This window comes from Oryctolagus cuniculus, chromosome 8 (genome assembly GCF_964237555.1).
Source record: "Oryctolagus cuniculus chromosome 8, mOryCun1.1, whole genome shotgun sequence".
NCBI classification, from domain to species: domain Eukaryota; kingdom Metazoa; phylum Chordata; class Mammalia; order Lagomorpha; family Leporidae; genus Oryctolagus; species Oryctolagus cuniculus.
The window spans coordinates 94,324,894-94,351,431 of NC_091439.1; the positions used below are offsets into that span (position 1 = coordinate 94,324,894).

At 42.9% G+C, this 26,538-nt stretch overlaps 1 protein-coding gene across 8 annotated transcripts in view; it reads right to left on the reverse strand.

Moving 5' to 3' along the window:
* The window catches only part of SLC4A4 (solute carrier family 4 member 4), a 460,760-nt gene that overhangs the window by 305,702 nt on the left and 128,520 nt on the right, over positions 1 to 26,538 (reverse strand). For 3 of the 8 annotated variants that reach the window (XM_070079470.1, XM_070079472.1, XM_070079471.1), the window contains exons 2-3: positions 23,276 to 23,349; positions 3,417 to 3,596 (exon numbers count right to left, since the gene is read on the reverse strand). In XM_070079470.1, the coding sequence (XP_069935571.1) occupies positions 3,417 to 3,596; positions 23,276 to 23,349 (254 nt within the window). 8 annotated transcript variants of the gene reach the window in all.

Genomic DNA, 26,538 nt, shown 5'->3' on the forward strand with positions numbered 1-26,538 from the left:
AAGAGGAGTTGCTCTGGTTCTTTGCGGAATCGAGAGCACTCTGAAGTGTGCATCCTGAGTCACCGTGCCCCGCGGATCAGTTCCTTCTGCCACCTGTGGGTAGCAAGCAGCTCCACACACTCACACTCGGGAGTCATCTGCTCAGACTGAAATACCACTTTGGCAGTATGGAAATCCTGAGGCACGTCCCCATGAGGGATAATTAATGGTTAGAACCAGATATTACACGGCAAAGGGGAGAACTATAAAGATGATGTGCAAGGTGTAAAGACCAGAACATGAACTGGATCTTCATCTAGCAAGTGGGAAATATTTAGACAAAAGCAATGCTCATTCTTTTTCTGTAGTGACCCATTCATTCAAGTACTCTTGAACAAACACATGCTGAGCTCATACTGCCAGGCACCGTCCTAGGTGCCCGAGACAAGAGAGTACACAGGACAACCATGATCTCTGATTTCATAGAGCTCACAGTCCAGAATCCGCTCAAGACAGAGCTGTGGGCTCACAAAAATCACACAAGTTGTGGCATGCATTGAGAAGGAAACATGCACAGAGCACAGAAAGAATAACTCAGGAGAACCTGCTTAGAGACAGTAAGAAGGAAAGGCCTCTCTCAAGAGGCAAAATTTAAAAGCTGGAACAGGAAGGAACAGAGAAGTTAACAAGGATAAGAACAGAGTGACCGTTTCAGGAAGATGGGTTTATACGTGCAAAGGTCCTGAGGCAGAAAAGGCTTTGACACTGAAGACCCAGAACGTCACTGTGACTGGAATAAACCAGGTAAGGAGAGAATGAATGGCATCATGCAGGCTTGCAGAGATGCTGAGGGCCATGAGGTCCAACTGAGACTTGATTCTAATGGCACTGGAAGTTTTCAACAGAGGAATGACATGACCTGGTTTATGCTTTATGATGATCAATGTGCTCTGTGTGGAGAAACACTTGAAAAGCAGCTGTCTAAGCAGCAGAGGACAATTCTTTGGGCCAAAATGTATAGCAAAGCTGCAAAGGAGTAGGCAGATTTGGACACATTTTAGAAGTAGAACTAACACTGAAGGACTCATGTGGAGGTGGAAGGGAGTGAAGAATCACAGACGACTCTCACAAAATTATTATTTATATGTGGCTGGCTCATTTCAGAAGTTAGAAGCGTCACATGATGCCGTGCTAGGCACATGCGGGAATCGTGTCAATGGGTCACGCTAAATCTATAGATAAAAGTAACCCAAACACCTCAGATCCAAAGATAACAGACACTGTATGTGGCTATTCTGGAAAGATCATAATGGTATATTGGGTATCTGTTTCTATAAGGAGATTTTCCTATCAAATTTTTACTGCCATGTTGGTGCCAGAACCCTCAGGGTTAAATGTCTTCCAATATCTGGTGCAACAATTCTGAGTTTTAATTAGAACCACAGCCGATAACCAGGGCCCACTTTATCTGCTCTGCAGCATATGTGGCAGAGAAAATATGATCATTTCTAAGAGGTCCTGCTTGTCAGATTGGATGACTCATGTCACGTATGTCAGAGGCACTTACTGACCAGCATCACTTACCAACCAGCAGGAAAAACTATAAATTGGAAATTCATAAATAATATCCTTATGATCATTTACCAATTTGGTCCTTAACAACTGCTTCTCCGTAGGATTCCTTAGAAACCAAACATGCAACGCAATGCATTATTTCCCAGGAGGGGAGCTCCAAGGATACAGAGGATGGATTGCCTTGTTTATTTGACACACTGGATTCAGACTGGCCCCCAGATGCCACGGAAAGCAGCAGGATTTTGTGGAGATGCATAGGCTCTTTCTGATCTGTTTATTCCTTATTACTCATCTGAGTGTTTCTGGCATTTTGTTCCCATTGCCCTTCCTGGTACATAAGCTATCATCTCAAAACCCCTTGGCCCTTTTGTCTTAGGAGAGCATCTCTTTCCTTGGTAATACATATATAGTCATGGTGCAATCTTACTCTTAAATTGCAGAGTGAAAGACAACTTACCAGAGAGATAAAGAAAAACGACACATGCACTATGATGGGTTCCTCACTGACAGGTCTTGCAAAAACAGATCGTAAGTAGAAAGAAACCACAGCGCTTTATTTGAAAGGTCCATACTAATAACTGTAACATTTTTATACCTTTTATTGTACATTTCAAGGACTTTGCTCAAAGCAGATCCTATTATTTTCATAGATACATGAAGGATCCCTTCTTTCAGAAAGTCTTTCCCCCAACACTCCAAGAGAAAACACCTAACTTTAGTCTCCTGCTCTCTGTTCCAAGCCTCACATGCATTCCAACACCTTCCAATTTTAATGTAGTGGTCCATCTCCCCACTCTCCTCCAACCTTTCAGCTGTAATCTGCTGGTCCATCTGCATTGCTCCTCTCAGCACAGCACTTCCCTCGCTTACTAAGCCACCTGCTCAATTCCACGGCAAGACTATAAAAGATTCACACCTCACACCCTCTGTAACTCTGTAAATTCTCTTTTCAACACCCCTGAGTTGCTTGTGCTAATCCGGACTGTGAACTGAACTTGATCTTTATCTGCATGACCCATAATGCATTTTATTTCAGCATCCCTATTTCCATAACTGTGGCACAGATAGAGATGGAGAACATGCGCAGAGCTCTGCCAACGTGAAAAGCTGTCACTGCGTAAGTCCTTTTGGGGAAATCTCCCCAAATTGCCATGTGTTACTACTGCGCATACTCATTCTCACTTCAGCCACAAGGCTACCCACATAGCCAAATACTCCCCACGCTAACAGAAACAAGAAGCAACATAAATAGGTGCCTTAGCACACAGTCAACCCCATTGCTTGATTCCAAGGTGTTCTCTGACCTCCTGTTATTCTGCTCTTAGTAACACTTTAATCCAGTGCATTGTATCTAAGATGCTCAACATTTCGAGGCCTGGGTCATTCTGCATTCTTCTCTGATTTGCATGATGCTTCTTCATTATTCTTTCATAAAGCATTGACCTGACCCGTGATCAGGTTAAAGATCTCCTATAACTCTACTATCTGAAAAGACACATAAATTTTTATGCACATACCTTCACCTGTTGCTTCGACAGAACCTATTTCTGTGCAGAAATCATTCTTTCAGAGTCATCCAGCAACCACTGATTTAGTTAACTACCGTACGCAACACGTAGTTCACTGATCAAAATGTAGAAAACACAACATGCTTCCAGGCTGTCGGATCTTTCTGATTAACTCAGAATCCTACCAGATGACCTCCTAGATCAAGCTGCCAGTACAAGACAAGCATCCCCTCAGACATGAGCCTGTGATGCAGCCCATCCCCATGGGGTTGAGTCCCTCCCCATTAACCGCAAGACTCCAAGAAACTAAAGAAGTGTGAGAGAGACAGAGGCACCAGCCCACGGGGGACTCACTGAGAGGCTTGAGGATGCTGCTGCTGGACTCGTCAGCATTTTCCACGTCAGATTTGTCAGAGTAGTTCTCGGAGATTCTCTCCTTCTCCCTCTTCTCCTTGTGCCCTGTCTTCCTCTTGTGGCGTCTCCTTCTCCGGTAGCTCTTCGGCACATGAACCCCGATGTAGATGGTGTGGTGGCCTAGGGAGGTACATGAATCACCAGTCATTTCAAAGCATATTCTCTGATGCGTGCAAACTGCACGAGATCTGCGAATCGGAAGAAAATGTCTATGGATTCCACATTACCGTTCTGGACCTGGCAACCTCAAAATGGAAAAAACAAAGCTTCCTCCCAACCTTCCAAAAGCTACCAAGCGATTCAACCTGTTGCTTAGCACTGGGGTTCTGCAAGTGTGTAACCTAGTTCTTCCCAGATGGACTACTTTTGCTCAGAAAAACCAAGGAACACTGAACTGGAAACCAGGAATTCTTGATTCTGGTCGCACATCTGCCATCAATTATCTATATGACCTTGAGTATGTGTCTGAGTGGTTTGGTTTTGTTTTTTTTTGTTGTTGTTGTTGTTGTTGTTTGTAGTTTTTGTTTGCCTGTTTGTTTTTTGTTTTTTGTTATTGTTGAGCATGTAACTTCACCACTCTGGGCCTCAACCTCCTCGTTTATATAATGAGATGCTTGAACTCAGTACTCCCCAGAGGATTCTTCAAGTCCAACCTCCCGTGAGCCTATGACTGCACTGAGGGAGGTACTGGAAAACCGGTGGTGGAGCCACAAGAATAAAGATGTAACTCAAAGTTCAAAATGTCATTTTGCTGGGGATCAGGTTTTACATGAAAACTTTCTTTTTACCCAATCAGCAGAAGAAAGACTTGAAACTGGGACAAACTGAGAAAAATAAGACATCCTCGGAGAGAAGATTTTAGAAATACTCAAACGTTCACACTAGGAAACAGCTAAAATGAATGTCAGCTACAGTGCCATTCTCATTTTTCTTTTTTCATTTCCAAAAGTTTCTAAAAACTGGTTGTTGGGATGACAAAAATAAACCCGGCCCAGCAAAAATTGCCTTGAAGAGAAGGGCATGAGAGAAAAAGATGGTGAAATGGTTTCTGTTCTCTAAATGGAAGAAGCTGCAAAGCTGACAACTGGTATTATTTTTACAAAATCTGATAAAACAAACAAAAAAAGGAGCTCAAAAGTTGCACACCATTTTTTTTAAACCTGGTAAAGTTTTCTTCTCACTTTATACACAGCATCATTTCTGAAAGTGGGACCCATCATTTCAAAAGTCACCTGAACATGTTTTTATTTTGTACTCCAAATTAGATGAGGCTCTCTCCCCTGTGAGACTCCTCTCCCATTTCTGGAAGTATCCTTTGGTGACAACTATACAGTGTCATGGGCCTACATGCACTTATACAAGCAGACAGCATGTGTGTGCACACACTGCTGTGTGCTGCTTCTCAAAGTCATTCATCAAGCAGATCTGAAAACATCATAACTCACATGGGTGTCTCCTTAAACTGTCAGGGTAAAAGGAAGTAAAAATTTTAAAAAATAAAGAAGAATCATAGAGTGCTTTAAGAAAGAGGTTCCAACTGAGGAACAGATAGCCCTAAATGAATGGACCAGTGTTCAAAAGAAAGTACCTGGTGCTTGGAACGAAGCAGGAGGCATCTTTAGATAAAGCAGAAACCCTCCCATTCAACATCCTGTACACAGAGACACACACACAACTATCTGCTACAACACACAGCGAAACTCATTCTCTGCACGGACTGTGTGCCAGTGAGAAATTCATCATGCCTAATTATTTGCAAGCAGATTGTTCTCATGGGAAACCTTTATTATATGAGGAAGTAGGAAACATCTCAAAAACAATGTGACTTAAGAAACAGTGTCAATTGTTTCCTGCATTCCAGTTATTGAAGGAGCCTAGCTCTATCACAAGTCCCAAACATGTAAGTAAAGCAAACCTAATCAATTTCTTCAGGAACTCACACACTGAAAGTTGGTTGCCTTCATTAAGAAATTAGGAAAATGCCACACACATACACACACACACACACACACAAACACACACACACACATAAAAACAAAGGGCTGGAAAAGCTTTTAAAATCCTATCACATTAAAAAAAAAAACCCTAATACATTAAAAAGTTTTACATCTTACTAAATTATGACAACTAAGCAAAAAATGGCAATGAATGAATTAGCCACACTGATGTTAAACAGAAAGCATTTTTACTGTATTTACCCAAACTCTGCATACTCAACCAAATAATTTAAAAGACAGTCTATGTGGACAGATAGGATGTTAAGGTCAGATTCATGGCTGTGAAGTGTTGATGTCAACCTAATGAGAGTCTGGGTGATTGGGAGAGTCGGCCTTCAAATCCTGAAGAGGCAGGCGCCTTGTCCTTTGGAACCTAGCTTGAGCTGTGATCATCACAGAATGGCACCATCTTGTTCACGTCATGGTACCAGGCAGCCTCCCTGCGGTCAGCTCAGCTTGTCCCTGCAGCCTCCAGCTCCTCCTCTGCTCACGGCAGTGGGCAGGGAAGCTTGCAGAGACCATGCTGCACTAGGTGGTGCTCTGGGGCCCAGACACTGAGCAGAAAAAGGCCTTCCTCCCAAGCCATCCCCAGCTTCAGGCATTTTTCTAACAGCTCTGTTGAGGTATAATTCACAAACCATAAAGGCCACTCAGCATCAGGGTACAATTCATTGATTTTAGTACACTGACAGAGTTGTGCACCCATCACCATAATCCAACTTTACAACATTTCTACCAAGCCAAAAACGATCCCTCATGTCCATCCACAGTCACTGTCAGTTCCACTCCTGGCCCTACAACCTCTCTTTGGCATTTTTATCTTCTCAGGGATGGCCTTGGGAAGCTACAATTTTCTGGCACCTGCATGGCTATGAACATCTTATAGAGATCATTACAGCCTGGTTAAATAGAACAGTCCCTGAGCAAGGAAGAGATTCCCCTCCAAGAAGTACCAGAGGCGATCATGGCAGTGAACTGAGCGATTCCAAGCTCAAAGCACTCTCCCTCTCCTCCCACACGTTGCTGAAAACTGGATGCTGCCTTTCCACTTCATGGTCAGGCGGAGGAGAAGGTTAAGTGGACCTTTAGGAGCTCAGGGACAGTGTCTGCTGCTTCATCAACTACTTCTCAGCCTCCCTCCACCCCAGCTTCTCTGCCATGGTGGGTGGGAGAGAGGGAGGCAAGCTTTCTCAAAGACACAGGCAAATATTGAATAAGCTGTAATGTGCCAAGAAACAAAAATACCTGAAAGCAAATGGGCTGGAATGGGAGCCCCCATAGAACAGCTACCTTCACAAGCAAGAGCAGCAGCCTCACTGTCAAAAATCCGCTGCTGGTACTGAGATTCTCATAGGTGGATCTCAGTCTTTACTTGTCATTACAATAGCTGCACCTGTCTCAGGGATGTGTCACAAAGATGGATGGCTATTTTTAAAATTGCAACTCACATAATGACTGCAAGCTCTGAGGGAAGCCACAGGTTAAGGGTATAGCATTGTTTTACATGGAAAATGAAAAGCAGAAACTTGACAGACAAGTTTCCCCATCCAGCAAAAGTGGATAAAACAGCAAGATGCTCAAAGACTCAGGGACAGTTACCTGTTTCTATTAAGGGAATTTTTAGGCTGACAAAAAAAATTATCTGGTGGAAATTTCAAGAAAACTTTCTTCCAACAATAACAAAAAGAAAAAAGGAAAAGATTTTAAATAGCTATAATTTATAAGGAAAAAGGGCGATTATCTTAGATGTCATTAAACTAAAGTTTATATTCCTGCAACTCAAAATGAAAACTAAAATAAAACTACTGGAATCTATATCTCACAGTGTTTCTTTAAGGTGTTCAGTCAAAGGGTGTTCCAGCCTTGATTTGGATTGGCCTCAGTATCATGTGTCCAAATAAATACCTTTCGTGCCTTTCTCTGATAGATGGTACAAGTCCCCAACAAATGATAATCCACACTGCAGCCAGGACTACTAGGGTGAAACGTGGCCTTTCTGGTTATCTCTATCAGGAGTCATCACCACGTAGTTCCTGTTTCCTCCCATGCTCACCTGCTCCACCCCAGCTGCAAGCAAAACATACCTGTGAAGCCATCACACCCAATTCTCCCAATTCCTGGGACAGGTCTCACCTAACTGCATACTTCCCATTAGGGGTTATAAAGCTCTCAGGCAAACAGAGAACTCTTAACACTTAGTAACTCTGGAGCCATTCAAGTGACAGTGGCTTCCACAGGTACCCATGTTTCCACCAAGGATGACTTAGAGCCTTTCAGAATTAAGTCCTCAAGTCCTAAAAGAGTTTTATACCAGCTGGGTCTAAAATTCTACAGATGACTGCATGGTTTATAACATGAGCCTTTACGTGCAAGATGGATCTATTAGCTCCTTCTTAAGAAACATGTTGCTGTTTTTACTGTATATATAGACAGTTACAAATCATTTAACCAGTGTGTCAGATTTTTTACATCCATCACCTTATGCATTCTTGCAATTATTCCCATTGAGCAGGTACAAAAGCCAGTTTTGGGTAAGTCAAGGATGTTGTCTTTTTCATAAAATTCCACACAAAAACTCTCGCTCTCTGAGGTCAACATTCAGAATAGTTGAGTGCCTCTTCACTGCGTTGACAGTGCTGTTGGTAATACACACTACATCTGTACTATAAATTTCATAACTGATTGTACTTCCTTCCTCATGGCAACCACTACAAAGGAAGGGACAAACCTGGGACCAACATGGAGTGAGTCTTTAGCTTCATGACATGCATTTTCTACACTCATCTTATGCTTCCAATTGTTCAACTGTTACTCTCCCTTCATCCAAGTGAATAGGGCAGGATAAGGTTTTTTCATGTTCTAATTCATGTTCTAATTCATCATCAAAGGACAGGGGAAATCTTTACCCAGAATCCTACCTTTCCCCACCTCGAGCCAGCCCACCCTCTCTCTCTAGCCTCTATATGCATCTCTAATTAAACACTGAGAGACATTCTGAATTTGGTTTGTAACCACACTGTTGCTCATTCTATAAGCAACTGAATTTCTGTTCTCTCCAGTGCAAAGCAAAAACTACAACACGTGGCACTTTATATCATTCTTTCAGAACTAATCAGCAATATTCCCAAAATATAAGTTAAACACTGCCTTCCCTGGCTTATCTAACAGAACCTGCTTTTATGCCAAGATGTCTGACACATGTTGTAGCTATTGCCAAGAGGGATGTTGGGGAAGCAAAATGAAAGAGCTTTTTTTTTTTTTTTAATTACTAAAAGAAAAATGCAGAAGAGGAGGCAGAGACCCTGGATGAGTGACAGAGATTATAAAAAGACACTGCAAAGACTACTTCTTACCCAAAAATACTTCAATTAGAAGCAAATGCACAAGAAAACTTAGAACCATAGTACCAAGTCCAGACATCATGGATGTTGTGTTCGGTGCTTTATATAATGAGAAAGAGACCAGAATGTATAATCCTGAAGACTTTAATAAATGAAATACAAATAATGTGTTAGTTTAATATTCACAAATCTCCGAGAGTGTCCATGGGCAGCTGTAATAAGATATAATCAACAGAACCTTGCTAACTTACTGGAGCATAAATAGCAGCTCATGAAAAGAAAGCCCCCTCAACAGGCATGGAGTGTTTTTGTAGCTAACACAGAGTAAGCCAGCCCTTTATGAAATGTTTTCATGAGGGTCCAGACATTAAATACACACTACTTCTCAGAACAAGGGATGACTCCTATTTTTATATTTTGAATAGGGGCAACTTTTTACATAGGAAAAGTAATACATACGTTTATTGATAGATAGTTACACATTACAAATATGATTTAAGTATAGATGATTTTGAATACTGATAATTTTTATTTAATTTAATTACTTATTTGAGGGAAAGAGAACACTCCCCATCTGCCACTTCACTCCCCAAATGCCTGCCAATGGCAGGGCTATGCCAGGGCCCAAACTGGGAGCCAAGAACTCAATCTAGGTCTCTCACATGGGTGGCGAAGACCCATCTACTTGAGCCATTACCACTGCCTTCCAGGGTATGCATCAGCAGGAAACTAGTCAGGAGCTGGAGCCAGGTGCTCTGATATGGGGCACAGGTATCTTAACTGGTGTCTGACCACTACATGACATGCCTGTTTCAATGGGTAATTTATGTTAATATGAATGCTACCAATTATAATGAGGATCAGGCATACAAACAAAGAAATAGTAAAAAGTGATGAAAAACAAGGAGCATTTCTCTTTCCATTGAACTGCATTGGAATTTTGTATACTGAATGCCTCCAAGAAATCCTCAAGGCAACCTGAGGTTCTCCAAGGAAGACTGATAAAACCCAGCTTGTTATCTAGTGTTTACTGAACACAGCACTTTTAATATTTAATATTTAGTTATGATGATGATGACAACAATCTCTAGGCAAGAACAAACAGATGTAGGAAAAGGACTCAGGGAGGCAAGCTGATGGTTGTCAGTTAGACTTCTCTGTCCTTTGGCTCAGCAAACTTTGTGCATCTGCCTTCCAAGTGCTCATTTTTAACAAAAGAGTTCTAATGATAGTCATCAGATAACATAAAGGAGAGGATCCTACAACTACACACCAAAGTTAAGCTTCCACTGCAGCTTCCTTCATTTGTGACTGGTAATAGGGTTTAAAACTGATGGATGCTTTAAAAAGTCTGAGTTAATGAGTATCTGTAAAGAAAGACAAGTGTGTACGTTCAACGACCATCAATTATTTGAAAATATCTAGGCTACGGGGAAAAAAAGAATTTCCTCTTAAAGGTATTTTGGGAGCCTCTTTCATGAGCAAACAACTAAAAATCAGTTGATGCTACATAAACTGCAGTTCCTGAAGCACATCACAATCTAAAAGGTTGATTCTCCAAAGTCATCTTTGCTCTAGCAAATTGTTTTGAATCCATATCTACAGGTAAAAATACATCTATATGTTTATACAGATGTAAATTTATCTCTATCAATATACAGATAACTATATCTCTATATAATCTGCATATAGATAGAGAGGAGAGAGAGAACATAGGGAGAGATAGATGTAACTACCTCTAGTAATCCAAGTGAAAAAGTACCTTAAACTATGTCTTGTACACAAAGGTGCTCCATAAATGTTATCTTACTTCTCTGCTTGCTTTCCAAAGAGGGAAAAAACAGGGCACTACTCTCCCACCCACCTAAAGCCCTAAACCTGTGAATGTCCTCCATTCTCTGGAACATTCACCCTGAGCAAGGCAAAAGAACCAACATCAGACCTATCTTAACTTGGCCCTCAGTAGACTACTTAAGCCATTATACAGAGGTTTCTTTTTTTTTTTTTTTCAATTTTTTTTTATTTATTTGAAAGGCAAAGAGACAGAGGGACAGGGAGCTAAAGAAATTTTCCAAAAAAAATCTAACAAAAATAGATCTTCCATCCACTGGTTCACTCCCACAAACGGCCAAAGAGCCAGGGCTGGGCCAGGCAAGAGTAAGGAGCCAGGAACTTCATCTGGATCTCCCACATAAGTGGTAGGGGCTCAAGCACTTGGACAATCTCTCGCTGTTTTTCCAGGCACATTAGCAGAGAGCTGGATTGAAAGTAGAATAGCCAGGACTTGAACAAGTGCCCAGATGGGATCCCTGTGTTGTAGGACGTGGCTTCTCATTGCTGCACCGTGCCAGCCCTTGTACAGAGTTTAAGTGTTCAACAGAGGCAACACCTTCAACAATCTCAATCCTTCCTCATCCTGCCCAGACACAAGGCCTGGCAATCTCCATGCTGCTCTAGGCAGAGTTTCCTGCAGATATTCCACACAGTGCATGCCAACCCCCAAGAACCAAGTGTGTGGGTCTCTTTACTTAACAGAGCAGAGTAGAGCAAAAAGGCTGTGGAAGGCCAGTACTAGGCAAGGCAGTGCTTTAAGCAAGAGCAAACAGTAGCCACTCTGCAGGCACCTCCATTCATCCTGACACCCCCAGAACCTCAAAAGAGCTGCTAAATGTTAATGTGCAATACACACACAGTCAGACAAAATCCACCTATGAGCCAAACACAGAGAACTGCCAGTTTCCATTATTTCTCTTGTGGTCACCATTTGCACAACTCAATGGGAAGTAGGGTTGGAAGATACAAAACAATGGCTAATCCAACAGTCATTGATAACTGGATTTGCAATGACAGCCTGAGAGGCAGCTTAGAAAGACACATAAATGCACACATTCATACTCTCATTCCACCCACATTGTCCACCTCTGACTCTATTATGGCGTCTCTCTTTGCAGTGCACTAAGCCATGGCTGGACGAGAGGAAGAAGAGTCTTTGGCGGCTATAGATGAATAATCCACAATATAGTTAATGTACTCATGGCTAATCAAGTATAAAATATTAATAGTAGTTTGCAAGATTCTCTTCCCTCACATACTGCATATAGGTAAAGGAGAGCTGGATGATGCCACAGGACAAGAACAATTAGCAAGCACTATGCAAAGGGCCATGAGAAATGTATGTGAGTTAAGCCCAGTCCCAGAATCTTCATGACTACGGTTTTCCACATGCGCCCAGAGAAGAGAAAGACTGCATTTGCTGGCCCAGCAGCACCTAATTTTACTGTTGGAATTGAAGTCACCCTAAACATCACCCAGTTCATCCCCTTCCTTGACCAGCAAACCAACTAAAGCCAGACAGCTTGCTAACAAGGTACAGAGACAAGGACTCCTGGGGCTCCTGGACACAGAAGACTTCCTCTCCCACTCTCCTACAAGCATGGTCTCAGGGCCTCTCACCCCCTTATTCCACTGTCTGCAAAACGCGTCCTCTCAAAAATGACTTACTCATCCTTTCAAGTTAGCAATTGCCTGGTTGGGGGAGGGGGGAAGGGAAGGAGCTGAATAATTCTCTCAAAATGTTTCTGTCTTCTCATCACAGAATGACAAATTTAAATGGACAACCCTGAGTTTCACAAGCTGCCCCAGAACATGAAGAGGCCCTGGCTGTCCTCCCCATTATCACCTGGGATCATGCTAATGACAAAGCCAGCCAGGCTGCTGTCACCTTTCTCTCTCACCTTTCCGCAGGCTCTTCCAACATCTTTCATTCCTCTGCTTTCAGTTCCCCTCACTTCCTATTCTTCTAGGTGCTTCTAGTTCCCATCCACCTCCCTGTCTAAATTCCATTCCCTCTCCAGAGGGAACCAATCTCATGCACCCTGTTTGGGAATGAGCCCAGCCCTGGCAGAGTCAGGAAACCTTGGCCTTGGCTGGACTCACTGTGACTCTTACCATGATTATCTCGAGCAAGTCACTCTACCTTCTCTATGACTCAGGGCTCATGTACCTGACTACAAGGGGAAGATGTCAAACTCCATTTTCTCCAAGATCCTTTTCAAATGCAAAAATCCTATGACAATTCCAAATATTCTAATTGGCCAACTGTAATGGAGCACATTAAGAGAAAAGTTAAGAGTGTTCTAACATCACCTCTATGTCTCTTCCCAGCCTCTCATGATTTACTTATCTCCTGAGCACCCTTCAGTCGCCTCCAGCTCAACTCTCCTAACCATGACACCCGTATCGCTAGAAAAGGCCACCAACCCTACATTCTTCCTGCCAAGTCCAGTGGCTACTATGTGCAATCCTCACCGTACCTGACTTCAAGCATCGTTCAGCACTGTTTGTCACTAACTTCTCCTTACTGAAAGCTCTCTTCCCTTAGCCTCAAAGGCTCCCTTCTCTTCCTGTTTCCTCCTATGTTTCTCACTACTTCTTAAATGTTGGCACCTGCAAAGCCCAGGCCAGTCCTCTGCTCATTCTATTCTCTCTCTCTTTAGACAATGTCAGCCATTATTATAGTTTAAAATACTCAGCCACATGCCTTAGACTCTCAGATTTCTATGCCCATCCCTGTCCTTTCTCTCTCTCTTTTTTTTTAAGATTTATTTATTTGTTTGAAAGTCAGAGTTACACAGAGATAGAAGGAGAGGTAAAGAGAGAGGTCTTCCATCCTCTGGTTCACTCTCCAACTGGCTGCAATGGCTGCAGCTATGCCAATCTGAAGCCAGGAATCAGGAGCTTCTTCCGGGTCTCCCATGTAGGTGCAGGGGCCCAAAGACTTGGAACATCTTCTACTGCTTTCCAAGGTGATAGCAGAGAACTGGATAGGAAGTAGAGCAGCTGGGTCTCAAACCGGCACCCATATGGGATGCTGGCATTGCAGGCGGCAGCCCAATCCACCACACCATAGCACCAGTCCCAGCCCTGTCCTTTCTTCTTAGCTATAGTTTGTCTACCCAACTTCTTGCTTCATAGTTGTACTTGGTTATCTCACAGCTGCCTCAAACTCAATATACTCAAAAAGGCTGAACTCCTATCATCCCTTAACAGTCTCCTCCAATGCTTCTCATCTTACAATAAGCATGTGATCTACCAAGTTTTCCATAGCAGAACTCCAGAAGCAGCTACTTCATCCATCCAGCCAGCCATGGTAAATCCTGGCAATTCAACCCATCTGTCTGCATTTCTTTTGTCCCCCACTCTAGAACCTGAAGCCATTTCAATTGAATCATGGCAACAGTTGCCCCATTGTTATCTTTGTACCTCTATCCAGAGCCAAAGGAATTTTTTTAATTTTTGAGAGAGAAGAAAAACACATCACTGGTTCACTCCCCAAATGCTCACAATGGTTAAAAAATGGGCAGGGCCAAAGCCAGGAGCCAGAAATTCAATCCACATCTCCCACATGGGTGGCAGGAATTCAACTACTTGAAGCATCACCACTGTCTCCTATGGTCTGCAATAGCAGGAAGCTGGAATTGGAGGCCAAGTTGGGAATCGCACTAAGGAACTCTGATATGGGACACAGGCATCCTAATCAGTGGTTTAACTGCTAAACCAAATGCCTGCCCGTGAACCTTTTTAAAATACAAATTTTGTCTTATCACTTTGTAGCTTAAAACCCTCCTACAATCACTTTTTCCCATACACTCAATATTAAGTTCTAAATCTTTAGCAGAGCATAAAAGGCCATAAATTATCTGAGTCCTGTTCACCTCAGGCTACTCTCTCCCTGTTCACATTGTTCAACCACATTAGTTTTATTTCTGTTTCTTAAATGGGCCTACCCCTTCCTTGCCTCTAGGTCTTCACACATGCCTGTCTGGAATACTTCCCTCATTCATCTGGCTAATTCTGTTCACCCTTTAGGTCTCAACTTAATGCTATTCTTTGGGAGATATGTTCCCCGGTCTTCTTTGTAAACTCACCTGTATACATGATACAATCTCTAAATTATCATAGCAACTAATCTTGTGTCCTCAAATAATAGCTGGCTTGTTTGCACCCTAACTTAACATATTCCTAATTGGAATATATTTTCACATTCAATGATACGTGTGAGCCTGGAAAAAGCAACATTATACCTGCAACTGTTCTACCATTTCTGTAAGTTTAAAGAAACCGTTATCCACCCATTATATTGAAGCTAATAAGAGTTAACATAGGAACTAAGCAAGTACTTGTTGATTACCAGGTTTCAGCATTAGCTTTAGTCTGCTACGTGTTTTGCAGTCACAGCAACCACTGCTAAGAAAGTGTTGATCAGAAAGATAAATTCAGGCAAGGATTATATCCAAGGGAAGCAATGTTTTTAATGCAGAGGGTTTAGACTGGGATATCAAATTCTTTACTCATATTCTTAGCAAAACTAGAAGATGGGATGATAACAATTCCATTTCTTTGTTCCAGAAAACTGGAATTCAGACAAAGTAATTTGTCAATGGCTTACTGCAAAAAATGAAGTATTTTTCACATATTATCCTAGAAGCCTTATAGCATCTCTAGTAGGTAAATAAACAGCTAGGTTTTTAACTGTGCTTTGCATGAAGAAACCATAACCATAGGAGGACAATTTGGTTCTTGTCACCCAGAAAGGTAGCGCAGAGTAAGAAGCAAAAACACATCCTGAGACTCCTGGTCCACCTTTGTATTCTCTGAATCACAGCACACACTGCATAAAAGCAAGTAAAAACCTGAACAATCAGATACCGATCTAATTTGCCAAATACATGTACTATTGGATTCAATTATGGGCTTTCATTTGACATCAAAGACATTTTCTGTATTTTTCATAGGGATAGAATTTCTTGTTGAAAATTTAATAATCAACTGGGGACCTAGGCAGTGATTTAACCAATCTATAAATACGTAATTCTGGCCCTCTACAACTGATATGTTGGCCAATCTTACTAAAATTTAAAACCTGTTTTTATTCCCAGAAGTTTTGGCCTGGTAAAAGCTATTGAGCATTGCCGCAGGAAAACAGTAAAATAATATCTCATCAGGCCTAGGCAGGGTCCATTCCCCCACTGAAAAATCAGCAGAGTGTAAAGATGCACTCTGGCTATGGCAAGCAAGGTAGCTGCCTTCTAATTCTGACTCCATGAAAAGGTAACTACAATTAACCAGCTGTAAAAGCTCTTCAGCTACTCAGAGAAAGGAATTATTTAAGTCAGCTACACTGCTGATTCAAAGGCTGTCACTCGCCACCCTCACTGCCTTCACCTTTCTTCCCACCTGCAATCAGCAGCCGCATGGATACTATGTTGGGAACCTCTCATGAACCCCTGCCGGCCAGGCTTCCACCTCAATCCTCTATGCTATCAGCCAAAAAAGTAACATAAAATAAAACAAAACAAGTCTCCCCAGCAAGCTGGGCCCAGCAACAAGTGAGCCTCAATTGATCTGTATTCTATTCTTACTCTACTCACCCTCATCAGGCCTAGTCTTCAATTCCCCCAATGATTCCAAATCTTGTGATGATAAAAATGGGAGAAATATGTAGGTCAGGCTAGAATACATGGCATTATTTCTATACTGTTGCATAATCTCATTTAATTGGCACCTACAGTACACAATAGCTCCCTACATAGCAGGGAGCAGAATTAATGCTAGTCCGCACTGCAGAAGGAGGGAATTACATAGACACACACATAGTGAAATGACTCTAGAAGCCTCCTCACTGGTGGGAAAGCACCACCCCCAAGTCTATTTTCTAGAAGAACCAACACTGCAGACCTTGCTAGACAAGCATCTGTATTTTACCCTGCATGCAACTGTAGTCAGTATGCCCCTTTTTGGAAGAGAAGCAATTTAACAAATTAGGGGCAATGTGTATCATAGCCATCTCACGATGAAAATCAGATCTCACACCCAGAGCTTAGAGAGGAGCAGAATGAGTCCAAAGAGAAACAGACAACTGGCCTTGCGAAATTTCATTTGACGATTGTGGCTTGACCTTTCCAGTATCAGAAGCAGAAAAGAAGCATCAGTCAGGAAGGCAAAGGACGGAAGGTGGGAGAGATGAATTAAGCCAATAAAAGACACTTAGAATTGTTATGATGATGATAATCAGTGGGAATTATTTGTGAGGCTACATCCATCAGAAAGAAAAAAAGCAGAGTAGTGTGGTACAAAGTACTTCTATTTCCAATGCCAGGTACAGGAGCTACACTGTTTTCAGTAATTGTCAAAAGAGCTCTATAATGATTAGCATGTTTGATTGTTCGCATTTACAAAGATACCCAAAATCTAAACTACTCACATATGTAATGGTTCAGTGATAGAGCACGTTTTCAACTTTTAGTCTCAAAGGAATCCTTAACCATTCTGCTTTAACAATACATGAAGAAAACAAACCATTGGTCAGAACCGCAGCTCACTAGGCTAATCATCTGCCTGCGGCACCAGCACTCCGGATTCTAGTCCCGGTTGGGGCGCCAGTTCTGTCCCGGTTGCTCTTCTTCCAGTCCAGCTCTCTGCTGTGGCCCGGGGAAGGCAGTGGAGGATGGCCCAGGTGCTTGGGCCCTGCACCCGCATGGGAGACCAGGAGAAGCACCTGGCTCCTGGCTTCGGATCGATGCAGCGTCCTGGCTGTAGTGGCCATTTGGGGGGTGAACCAATGGAAGGAAGACCTTTCTCTCTGTCTCTCTCTTTCACTGTCTAACTCTGCCTGTCAAAAATAAAAAATAAAATAAAATAAAACAAACCATAGGCACTCCCACTCATAATGTGACCAGATACAAGGCCTCTAAAAAGAAACTCAATCTACAGACAAAATTTCTGCAAGTGTACTATTTCAAAACTTCTGGATCTTTGCAAGACACAATCCCAAGTACCAAATACAAATTGTTATCATTTATTGCCATGAAAGAATGTCAGCACCCAGGACAAGAGGTGGCTTTGAAAGTTTAGCCCCTAGTATAACACCAAGGGCAGAGAGGTCTGATTCCCGTTTCCAAAACCCATTGCACTTCCTTAAAGGGGAAGAAATCTACACCTAAATATTTATCCACTGTGCAGCAGAAGGGTGGGGCAGCTCCAGAGCTCCAAGTTCTGGGATCTCTGGCGGGCATTCAGCTGAGGCCTTGAAGGAGAAAGAAGCAGGGAGCTGGGAAGTCTGGAAGGGCTCCACCTACTTCAGGAAAACCAAGTTGCTCTGCAAGCATCAGCCATTAGACACCTCACTGCATTGCTTTAAAGATTTCCAATGTGTGGATACATTGTTTCTTTTAATAAGGCTTTTCCTGTAGCAGAATTTGCCAGTGCTTCCTCTGTACACAGTTTCTGGGCAATGCAGTGAATGGCATGGAAGAGGTCAGCACAATGCAACCCGACACTCAACTCCCAGTGCTCAGAATAGCCCCAGCCCTCTTCGCCCCCCCTTTCTCATCCCATAGCTTTGCCTTCACTCCTTCTCAGCAGTTACTTTTTTTTTTAACAATGTAATCATTAACAAATATCTGCCAGGAACCACTTTTTCTTTAGAATTCTAGCTCCTCCAGTACACATGAATAGCTCATCACCATACCCTCCAGCAAGAAATAGGTTGAAGTCATTATGATTTCAGGTTTAAAATGAGAAGGTCCTGACCCCCCCCAAAAAGAGGGAAACCACCATCTCATCATTTTGGCCTCTCTCTTCGAAAGATAGAGCAGACGAAGGCAAGAGGACAAGGCGGAAGAGTTGTAAGGACTTCTTTTGCTTATCAATGCAGATAGACAGGCAATATAGATATGACAGTGACCTTGGTGAAAATGAAAGAAGAGTAATTTCAAGGATATGATCTTTAGAGACTTTATCTCATTTGACCAACAGCATAAACAGAGCCAATTTTCCAACCAAAAATTTTAACAAAGATGCAACAGGATTATATAAAGTCATTCTACATAGGCTGTAACTTATGTAGCATATTCATTTACTCATTCTTTCTTTCAACAAATATTTAGTGAAATTTACTATAAATCATGACATTTGCTCGAAATATTCACTCAGACCTTGCCCTATTTTTACTTTTATTTCCCTAAAAGCAATCTTTCTGTAAATCCCATGCCTTTTCAACAAGATTCTCTTTTCATTTCCATCAAGGACATGGAATTGCTGGTCTGATTCTTCCTGTTGGAAGTAGGTGGGAACCTACTTCCCATTGAAGTCACTTTTGAATGGAAGTGGAAACCGCCATGACAGGCCAGAGCTTTCAGGGCACACAGTTCAAGCTGGAGAAATGGAGGCACGTCTCAGCCTCTACTGTCTCGCACAACTTTGTTTCCTGCGTTGCTGGCTGGACCCGGTGTTCAAAGAGGCCCCTCCTTGTGCTGGGGAGTTACCTAGTGCTGTACAGCCAAGGCCTTATCTCAAAGGATAAGGTGGAGTTTGCTCTTTTCCCCTATTGCAAAATTCGAGAATATTAAGTAATCTGTTTATATCAGACAGATCCAAAATCCCCGCCAAGGTTTTTAAGAAGGAAAAAAGTCCATAGGGTTTCCTCCTGTTTGGAAAAAGCTACCTGGAACTCTTTCTTCCTCTCTCACTCTTGGTTCACTATGCAAAATGTATTTTCCCCTGTCTGTGTGCAGAATGAAAACCAGTGGATGCCCCTCGTGACCAGCGCTTCTGGGTCACTCCGGCAACAACAGAGGGGTTCTGTGGAAGCGCCTGGGCGGGATCAGGGGCCTTTTGGTGTGGAAATGGAAAGAAACATCTGAGATGCTGAGATTTTTAAATAAGTTTATCCATGGTAACCACTCCCTGACAAAAATGCTAAATTTTACAAAATCACATGTGGTCTAAGGTAAAGGATAAAAGGACAGCTAGACAAACATCTATTTATTTTAAAGATTAAGATTGGTACTTGGTTTCGTTTTTAAGGCGTGTCTCTTTAAGGGGGACATTATGTGAAAGGGAGGTTTGGGTCTTTAAATATACACCACATAGATAAATTCATTATTGAATCAGAAATGACTCCTCTTCTGACTCACTCTCTTCTTAGTGGGTTTTGCAGCTGATGGTTTTCTATGGAGTTTTTAGAACACGGATTAAGTGTCATGCCGCCCACTGAAAGCAAAGTTGAACAAGGTGAACCGAGGGCGTGGCTTGATGGCTCTGCCTCTCCCCCCTCCTCAGAGCTACAGCATTAGAAAGAAAGAGGAGAAGGCAGCTACTCTCTCACTTTCAGGCTGAGCTGAACCCAACTGCCTCAAATAAGGCCCCTACAAAACATTTTTAAGCATGAGCATTTTTTCTTTGACAGGTAGAGTTAGACAGTGAGACAGAGAGACAGAGAGAAAGGTCTTCCTTCCATTGGTTCACCCCTCAAATGGCCACTACGGCCAGGACGCTGAATCGATCCAAAGCCAGGATCCAGGTGCTTCTTCCTGGTCTCCCATGAGGGTGCAGGGCCCAAGCACCTGGGCCATCCTCCACTGCACTCCTGGGCCACAGCAGAGAGCTGGACTGGAAGAGGAGCAACCGGGACAGAACTGGCGCCCCAACCGGGACTAGAACCTGGAGTAGTACCGGCGCTGCAGGCGGAGGATTAGCCTAGTGAGCCGAGGGGTTGGCCAAAAGCATGAGCACTTCAAAATAAATGGAGCTCCTGGACCTTGGTCATCTTCATCATCGCTTTTGGGGAACATATCTTATTTGTGCAATATTTCAGGTTTACTCTTGCCAAATCTCCTGCAATATATTTTAATCATGTTTATCCTAGAAGCAAGAGAAATAACTACTGGGATAAAAGAGAGCCCAATTGATAACCTAAGTATAAAGTTTTCCAGTTTCTTGTCCTTTGAATTCCTAATCCTAAAAACTAGAACATTTACTTCTGCTGTAAGTGTACCAGAAACCCAGCTACTTCTCAATAGAGAACAGTTAGCTTTCCTTCACACTCCTTTCCCTCTGCAATTAACAATATGATGATGTGACACGAGTCCTTGAGGAAAACACTCAACATGTGAATCCCTGTGAGAGGTGTTGACAACCAGGGTCATCTGTTTCTTCATCCTCAACCACTGGAACCACAGATGTGTGTGCCATCACACCCACATCCATTCCAGCCGCTTAATGCTATCACCTAGAGCTTCCATGAAAATGGAAGTCCTCCCATCCCCACCAGAAGAAGCCAGGTGGGAAAAGTGGAGGGTCAACTGGAAGGGCACTGAATGAGCCTGGACCAGTTCCTATCTGTAGTTTCAAGAGGACATGAGAGCTGGCACTGCGGCACAGCGGGTTAACGCCCTGCCCTGAAGCGCCAGCATCCCATATGGGCACTAGTTCAAGACCTGGCTGCTCCACTTCCAATCCAGCTCTCTGCTTTGGCCTGGGAAAGCAGTAGAAGATGGCCCAAGTCCTTGGGCCCCTGCACCCACGTGGGAGACCCAGAAGAAGCTCCTGGCTCCTGGCTGCGGATTGGCATAGCTCTGGCCATTGCAGCCAATTGGAGAGTGAACCACTGGATGGAAGATTCTCCCTTTCTCTCTCTCTCTCTCTCTCTCTCTCTCTCTGCCTCTCCTCTCTCTGTGTAACTCTGACTTTCAAATAAAATAAATAAATCTTAAAAAAAAAAAGAGGACATGAATCTCTCCACTAAATAATGACATCATAAGCAACCAGCCTATAGGGTCTCCAGATCCATCAATGGGCAGCTAATTCAGCATGCCTGGAAAGAAATGTAATCAGGCTCAGGCTCCAAACAACATGAAAGACAGTCACTGAAAAGAGGGCTGTGAGAACGGGGAAAATGCACAAAATGCACATGGCCAGCTCAATCAGCACAAAGCCAACACACCTCTTGAATTTTACAGACATTTCTCCCAACTTTGGTTGTCTTTTTGGTTCTCCTCAGACTACTCATTTATAATGTGGTCTTAATCCTGTGCTTGAAATTCAAGGGAAATACTTGAGAAAACACACTTCTTAGTCAAAGCATTAATAAACTGTGTATTATATCCTATTGCAGTGTGGTGTCGTCAACTCTACAGACCTTACAAACTGGAGAAGTGATTTCTATCTCCTGTGAACTTAGCTAGAACATTATTCTCAAAGGAAAACACACACACACACAGGATATCTCATTCCTAAGCTTTTTCTGCTTTAATTGTCCTAGAACTATAGGATATTTTTTATATGCACCTGCTATGACTTCAATACTCTCCTCTTCCCCTGGACAGTGGGACAGTGACAGAGTCACTATGAAGATTTAATATCATGGGTTGCAAAAATCTTAAGAAAAAGGTTTAACTATTTTGCTTTCACCAACTTGACATTTTCCCACAGTCATGTTGTAAAAATGCAAGGAACCCATAAAACAATATGAAAGAAAATACTGTAGTTTCCGTTTTCCTAAGAAAGTAGGCATCAGATTCTTATTACTCAGTCTCCAGAGCATAAATGCAGGAAGTGGGGGTGGGGGAACGTTCCAGTCCTCCAACAGGGGCAGAAGAAATGACTACAGAAACAGGAGCGCCAGCACAACAGCAAGCCTGTTCGGACTGTCCCGGGTGACACAGGAGCATCACCTGCGGGGAAGCCAGGTTCTGGTCATACACTCCAGAACACACCACACCCACCTCTTTTTGCCAAGTTCTTGGTATGTACTAAATGCCTACCCAATACCCAGACTTGAGTCTCAAAGCATAAATTAATTGTCTCACAGGTGACTTTAAGGAGTGGAATGATCACATGGTTTAACTGCACACTTCATTAACTTTGGGTACTATTATAAGTTTATTGTATAAAATCACATTATAAATATCAATAACTTTGTATATGCCTTCATATAATTACTTTAATATCTATTTCTTAAGCCTTGCCTTCTCACCATCGTTCATCCCACACTACAGATAGGTCAAGAGACAAGAGAAAGGAAAACCACACGAAAGCAAGTAGCACCAGCTAAAATATAACTCTTCTTCAGCTTTTATGGCACTGGGGAACATTAGCAAAAGGATTCCTGGAGGCTTTTTAAGTTAAAAACTGCTTGTCCACCTTTCCTGAGAATCCTCCCTGACAGCCACACTTGACAGCCTCAGCTTAGATCCATTTTTTCTGCAAGTGTTGTATCATCCTCTCTCAGTAATGGTCATTTCAATACCCAGCAAGCTGCAGGAAAGAATATGAGGTGCTGCCAGATAAACTTAAATAAATCTAGCAATTTCTCTGAATTAATCATTTAACATTATCTAGTAAAATATTTCTTTTTTGATGGAGAGGCACAACACAGGCACCTGCCTCAAAATAAGATGCTTTTTTGTTAAGCCAAGCAAGACCACATTGATTCGAATTCTGAGGGTCTGAGGAAGTTCTTAAAATTGCTGTTAACGTACCATGCAGAGGTCAATGAAACCCCATAAAAAAGCCTCGGTTTTTAACCTAAAAACTTTAAGATATGTAAAATATACACATGCCATTACCTAGAGACCTATGGATACAAATATTTACTTGCCCAGACCAACAGAGAGCTCACCTTCTACTTCTTCTTCATCACACACATGCTTGAGGAAGGAAGCCCCTCTGTCCAGGACAGCTTCATCCTCCATCCTATAGTAATAAAAAAGAAAAAAAGAATGCTCAGACTTCTCCTGGAGCGAGCCACCTGAAGCAGCCCAGCTTCTGGGCAGGTCCACCTGCAGGCTGGTGTTCATGGTAACAGGACAGGCTCTCTCTCTTTGGTGTCTGCCACTCCTTCACGCAGCTCCTCTGCTCTGCTGCTCGAGAATACGCCGGCCACACATAGCTTCAGTTCTAACCTTGACAGGACACCCACATGGACAGGTGAGAGAAAAGCACCCCGATCCTGCAGGCTGGGTTTTGGGTACTCTCCCCCTTGGGGTTTGCAAAAACCACAAAAAAAAAGAAGAAGATAAAAGCCAAAACAAACAAAAAAATACCAAGAGAGGAAGTTTGGTGTGTCTGGAGTGCTCGTGATGATCGTTTGTGGAAATTCAGCTTCAGTGCTTAGCTCTTTAAACACCCACTGCATCCAATGTATACCCTCTCACACACACATGCACGCCCACCCACATGCGGAGAGCGACAGGGAGTTAGGCTAATGCACAGTGGGAGCCTAGCTTGCAGCCAGCCTCTTAATACCAGCACAGCCCAGTATTCTCTGTTGAGTGGCAAGCTTTGAGTCACATGTTGGCCTTACGGAAATCTGACATCTGAGGATTATCCAGCAACCCGGCTTCGGCAAGAGGCACATATACACGCCACCCATTCATTCACTTTCCGCATTCTTATCACACGTCTCTCTCTAAGGATATCTTCCCTGTTAACTCTTCCTTGAAGGGCACGAAGTTCTTCGTTTTGTAACAACATTATGCTGTCCTCCTGTCTCCTTACATAATAGGATCTACTCTGCAATTTCATCTGCTAAATAAGATCTCAGACTCCATCCAAGGAAAGAGAGCATTTCTGCAGCCTCCCGAGCCCAATAGGTTTTTGGTTTACAAGATGAGTTGAGGTTTATTTCCATACTCTGTGGCTGCTTTTCGTTGTGTTAACTTTGATATACAGAATTCTATGAACTCTATTTATAGTGAAAGCAAAAAGAAATTCTGAATTGCTCAAACGCTCCTTGTGTAGAACCGGGCAAGAAACAAAGAACTTTCTCTGGGGACAGCTGCTCCATGTCATACTGTACATGAGCCCTGCCAGAGAGCCAAATGTTCACTCTGTGGTCTATTCATCCAGCTATAGACTCAGGCACCGAATAGAAGTAGGTCGGTTTTCCGCAGTGCCTGTACAACGTGTGCTTCGGCTATTTGTTACAATCCATATGAATGTTACTGAACCTCATCTCAGTTTAGAAATATATCCATTAGCAACCATCTCAGCATAAAAAGTCAGAAACAGAATGTCAGGTAGCCCCAGGTTTTAAAAAATTTAGGTAGACCATTTGGCAGTTGTATCACCTACAGCAAAAGTTGCTAACTTTTATGAGCCTCGGTGTGTCTACCTCTGAAATAAATGGACATGTTAATATCATGTAAATAATATCAATCCTGCATTGGTACAGCACAGTAATATCAACCTTGCATTGAGTGCTTTGAGAGTCCAATTAAGTGATAAATGTATCTAAACGCACTCAGCTCATTGCAGGACCTCCCATTAACTACATGGTTAGTAAACACAAGCTTCCTTCCTTTCTTCTTATCTACCCTGACAACCACTGGTAGACAGTGCCATCAAGAAACTCATTATCTTTGGATGCTTGCAGGATTTCTAATGTCAGGGGCATGAGTCTTAGATTTAATAGTTCATCCATATATCTAAACCCTTCCTTCTCTGTACCCAAGCTACAACTATAAAACTGCATGCAAACAGGATATGGATGAGCCATCAGGATTATACTGGAAAAGAAAATGCCTTGAAGACTTGAGAAGTCATTTACCAACCTCTCTGAGCCTCAAATTCCCAAGAAGATTTAATCAGACAACATAGTCATTGATTCAGCAAATATTTATTCAGTGCCTATTGTGTTTCTGGCATTATTTAGAGCGACAGGAATGCATCTCTGAATATGACAAAGTTCCTGAAAAACTAATCATCAACAGAAAAGAAGGTAACCTCAGCATCAAAGGCTCTGCAGAAAACATGGTGAGGCAGGAAGCTACCTGGCGGAGCGTAGATCCGATGAGGCTTCCAAGGAAGTGACATGTGAGCTGAGACAAGACAGCGGGGAGGATCTGGCCACATTCCCACAGAGGGGAAGACCTGGGGGCAGAGCATGCCAAGCAAAAGGAACAGCAAGTGCAAAGGCCCTGAGATGGGATCAAGTTCCAAGAACAGAAAGAAGATCAGGTCAGCTCTGGAGAGAACTGGTGCAGGGCCCGCCGTGGTCAGGAGTTGGGATTACAGGTGTTACGGGAGCCACTGAAGAGTTTTAAGATAGAAAGTGGCTTGAAATGCTTTACCCGTTTAAAGAAACACTCTGGCTGCTACATGGAAAATGGGTGGTCAGGGGACAAGGAAAATTAAACAACTACTACAAGAGCCCATGGAAGGCTGTGGGAGAAACAGCTAGGGAGGAATCGAGAGTTCTCTTTGAACATATTAAGGCTGAAATGCTTATTTTACAAAGAAAAAGGATCTCTCAGGTACACAACTGGACGTCCAAGTCTGGAAATGAGGAGCTGAGGGGTAAGGAAAAAACTAGAGAATCAAGGCGGAGCTGAGACTTCAAGCAATTACGAGATGAGATCATCCAGGAAGAAAACGTGCCCATGGAGTAGCAGACCTCAGATCAAGTGCTGAGCTTGCCAGCACCTGAGTAGAGGAACAGAAACAGTCAGTGAGGCGAGAGCAAAGCTGGGCAAGAAGGAAGTCATGCAAAGAGACAGGACCGCCGCTTGAAGGCTGAGAAAGATGGAGACCGCAAAGTCAGGCTTGGATCTGGTAATATGGAAACCCCTGATGACCATGACCGAAGCATCTGAGGAATACCACAGCACAGTGGGAGACACAGTTCTCCCTTCCGTTTCCTCCACTGGGTCACTCAGGAAACAGAGTGCCTACTACGTGTCAGGCACACAGGCAGTCAGATGCAGTGCAGAGCAAGGCTGACCAAGGTTCTGGTCAAGCGCATCTGCCTTCTCAGAGACCTCAGAGGAGAGGTGGCATTTGTATGACACAGACGAAGGGGACAGCTTAATGGGGATATTTTCTTTAAAGACTTCAGAGACACAATATCCTGGAGCCCTAAATGACTGCTTCCCTTCTGGAAAA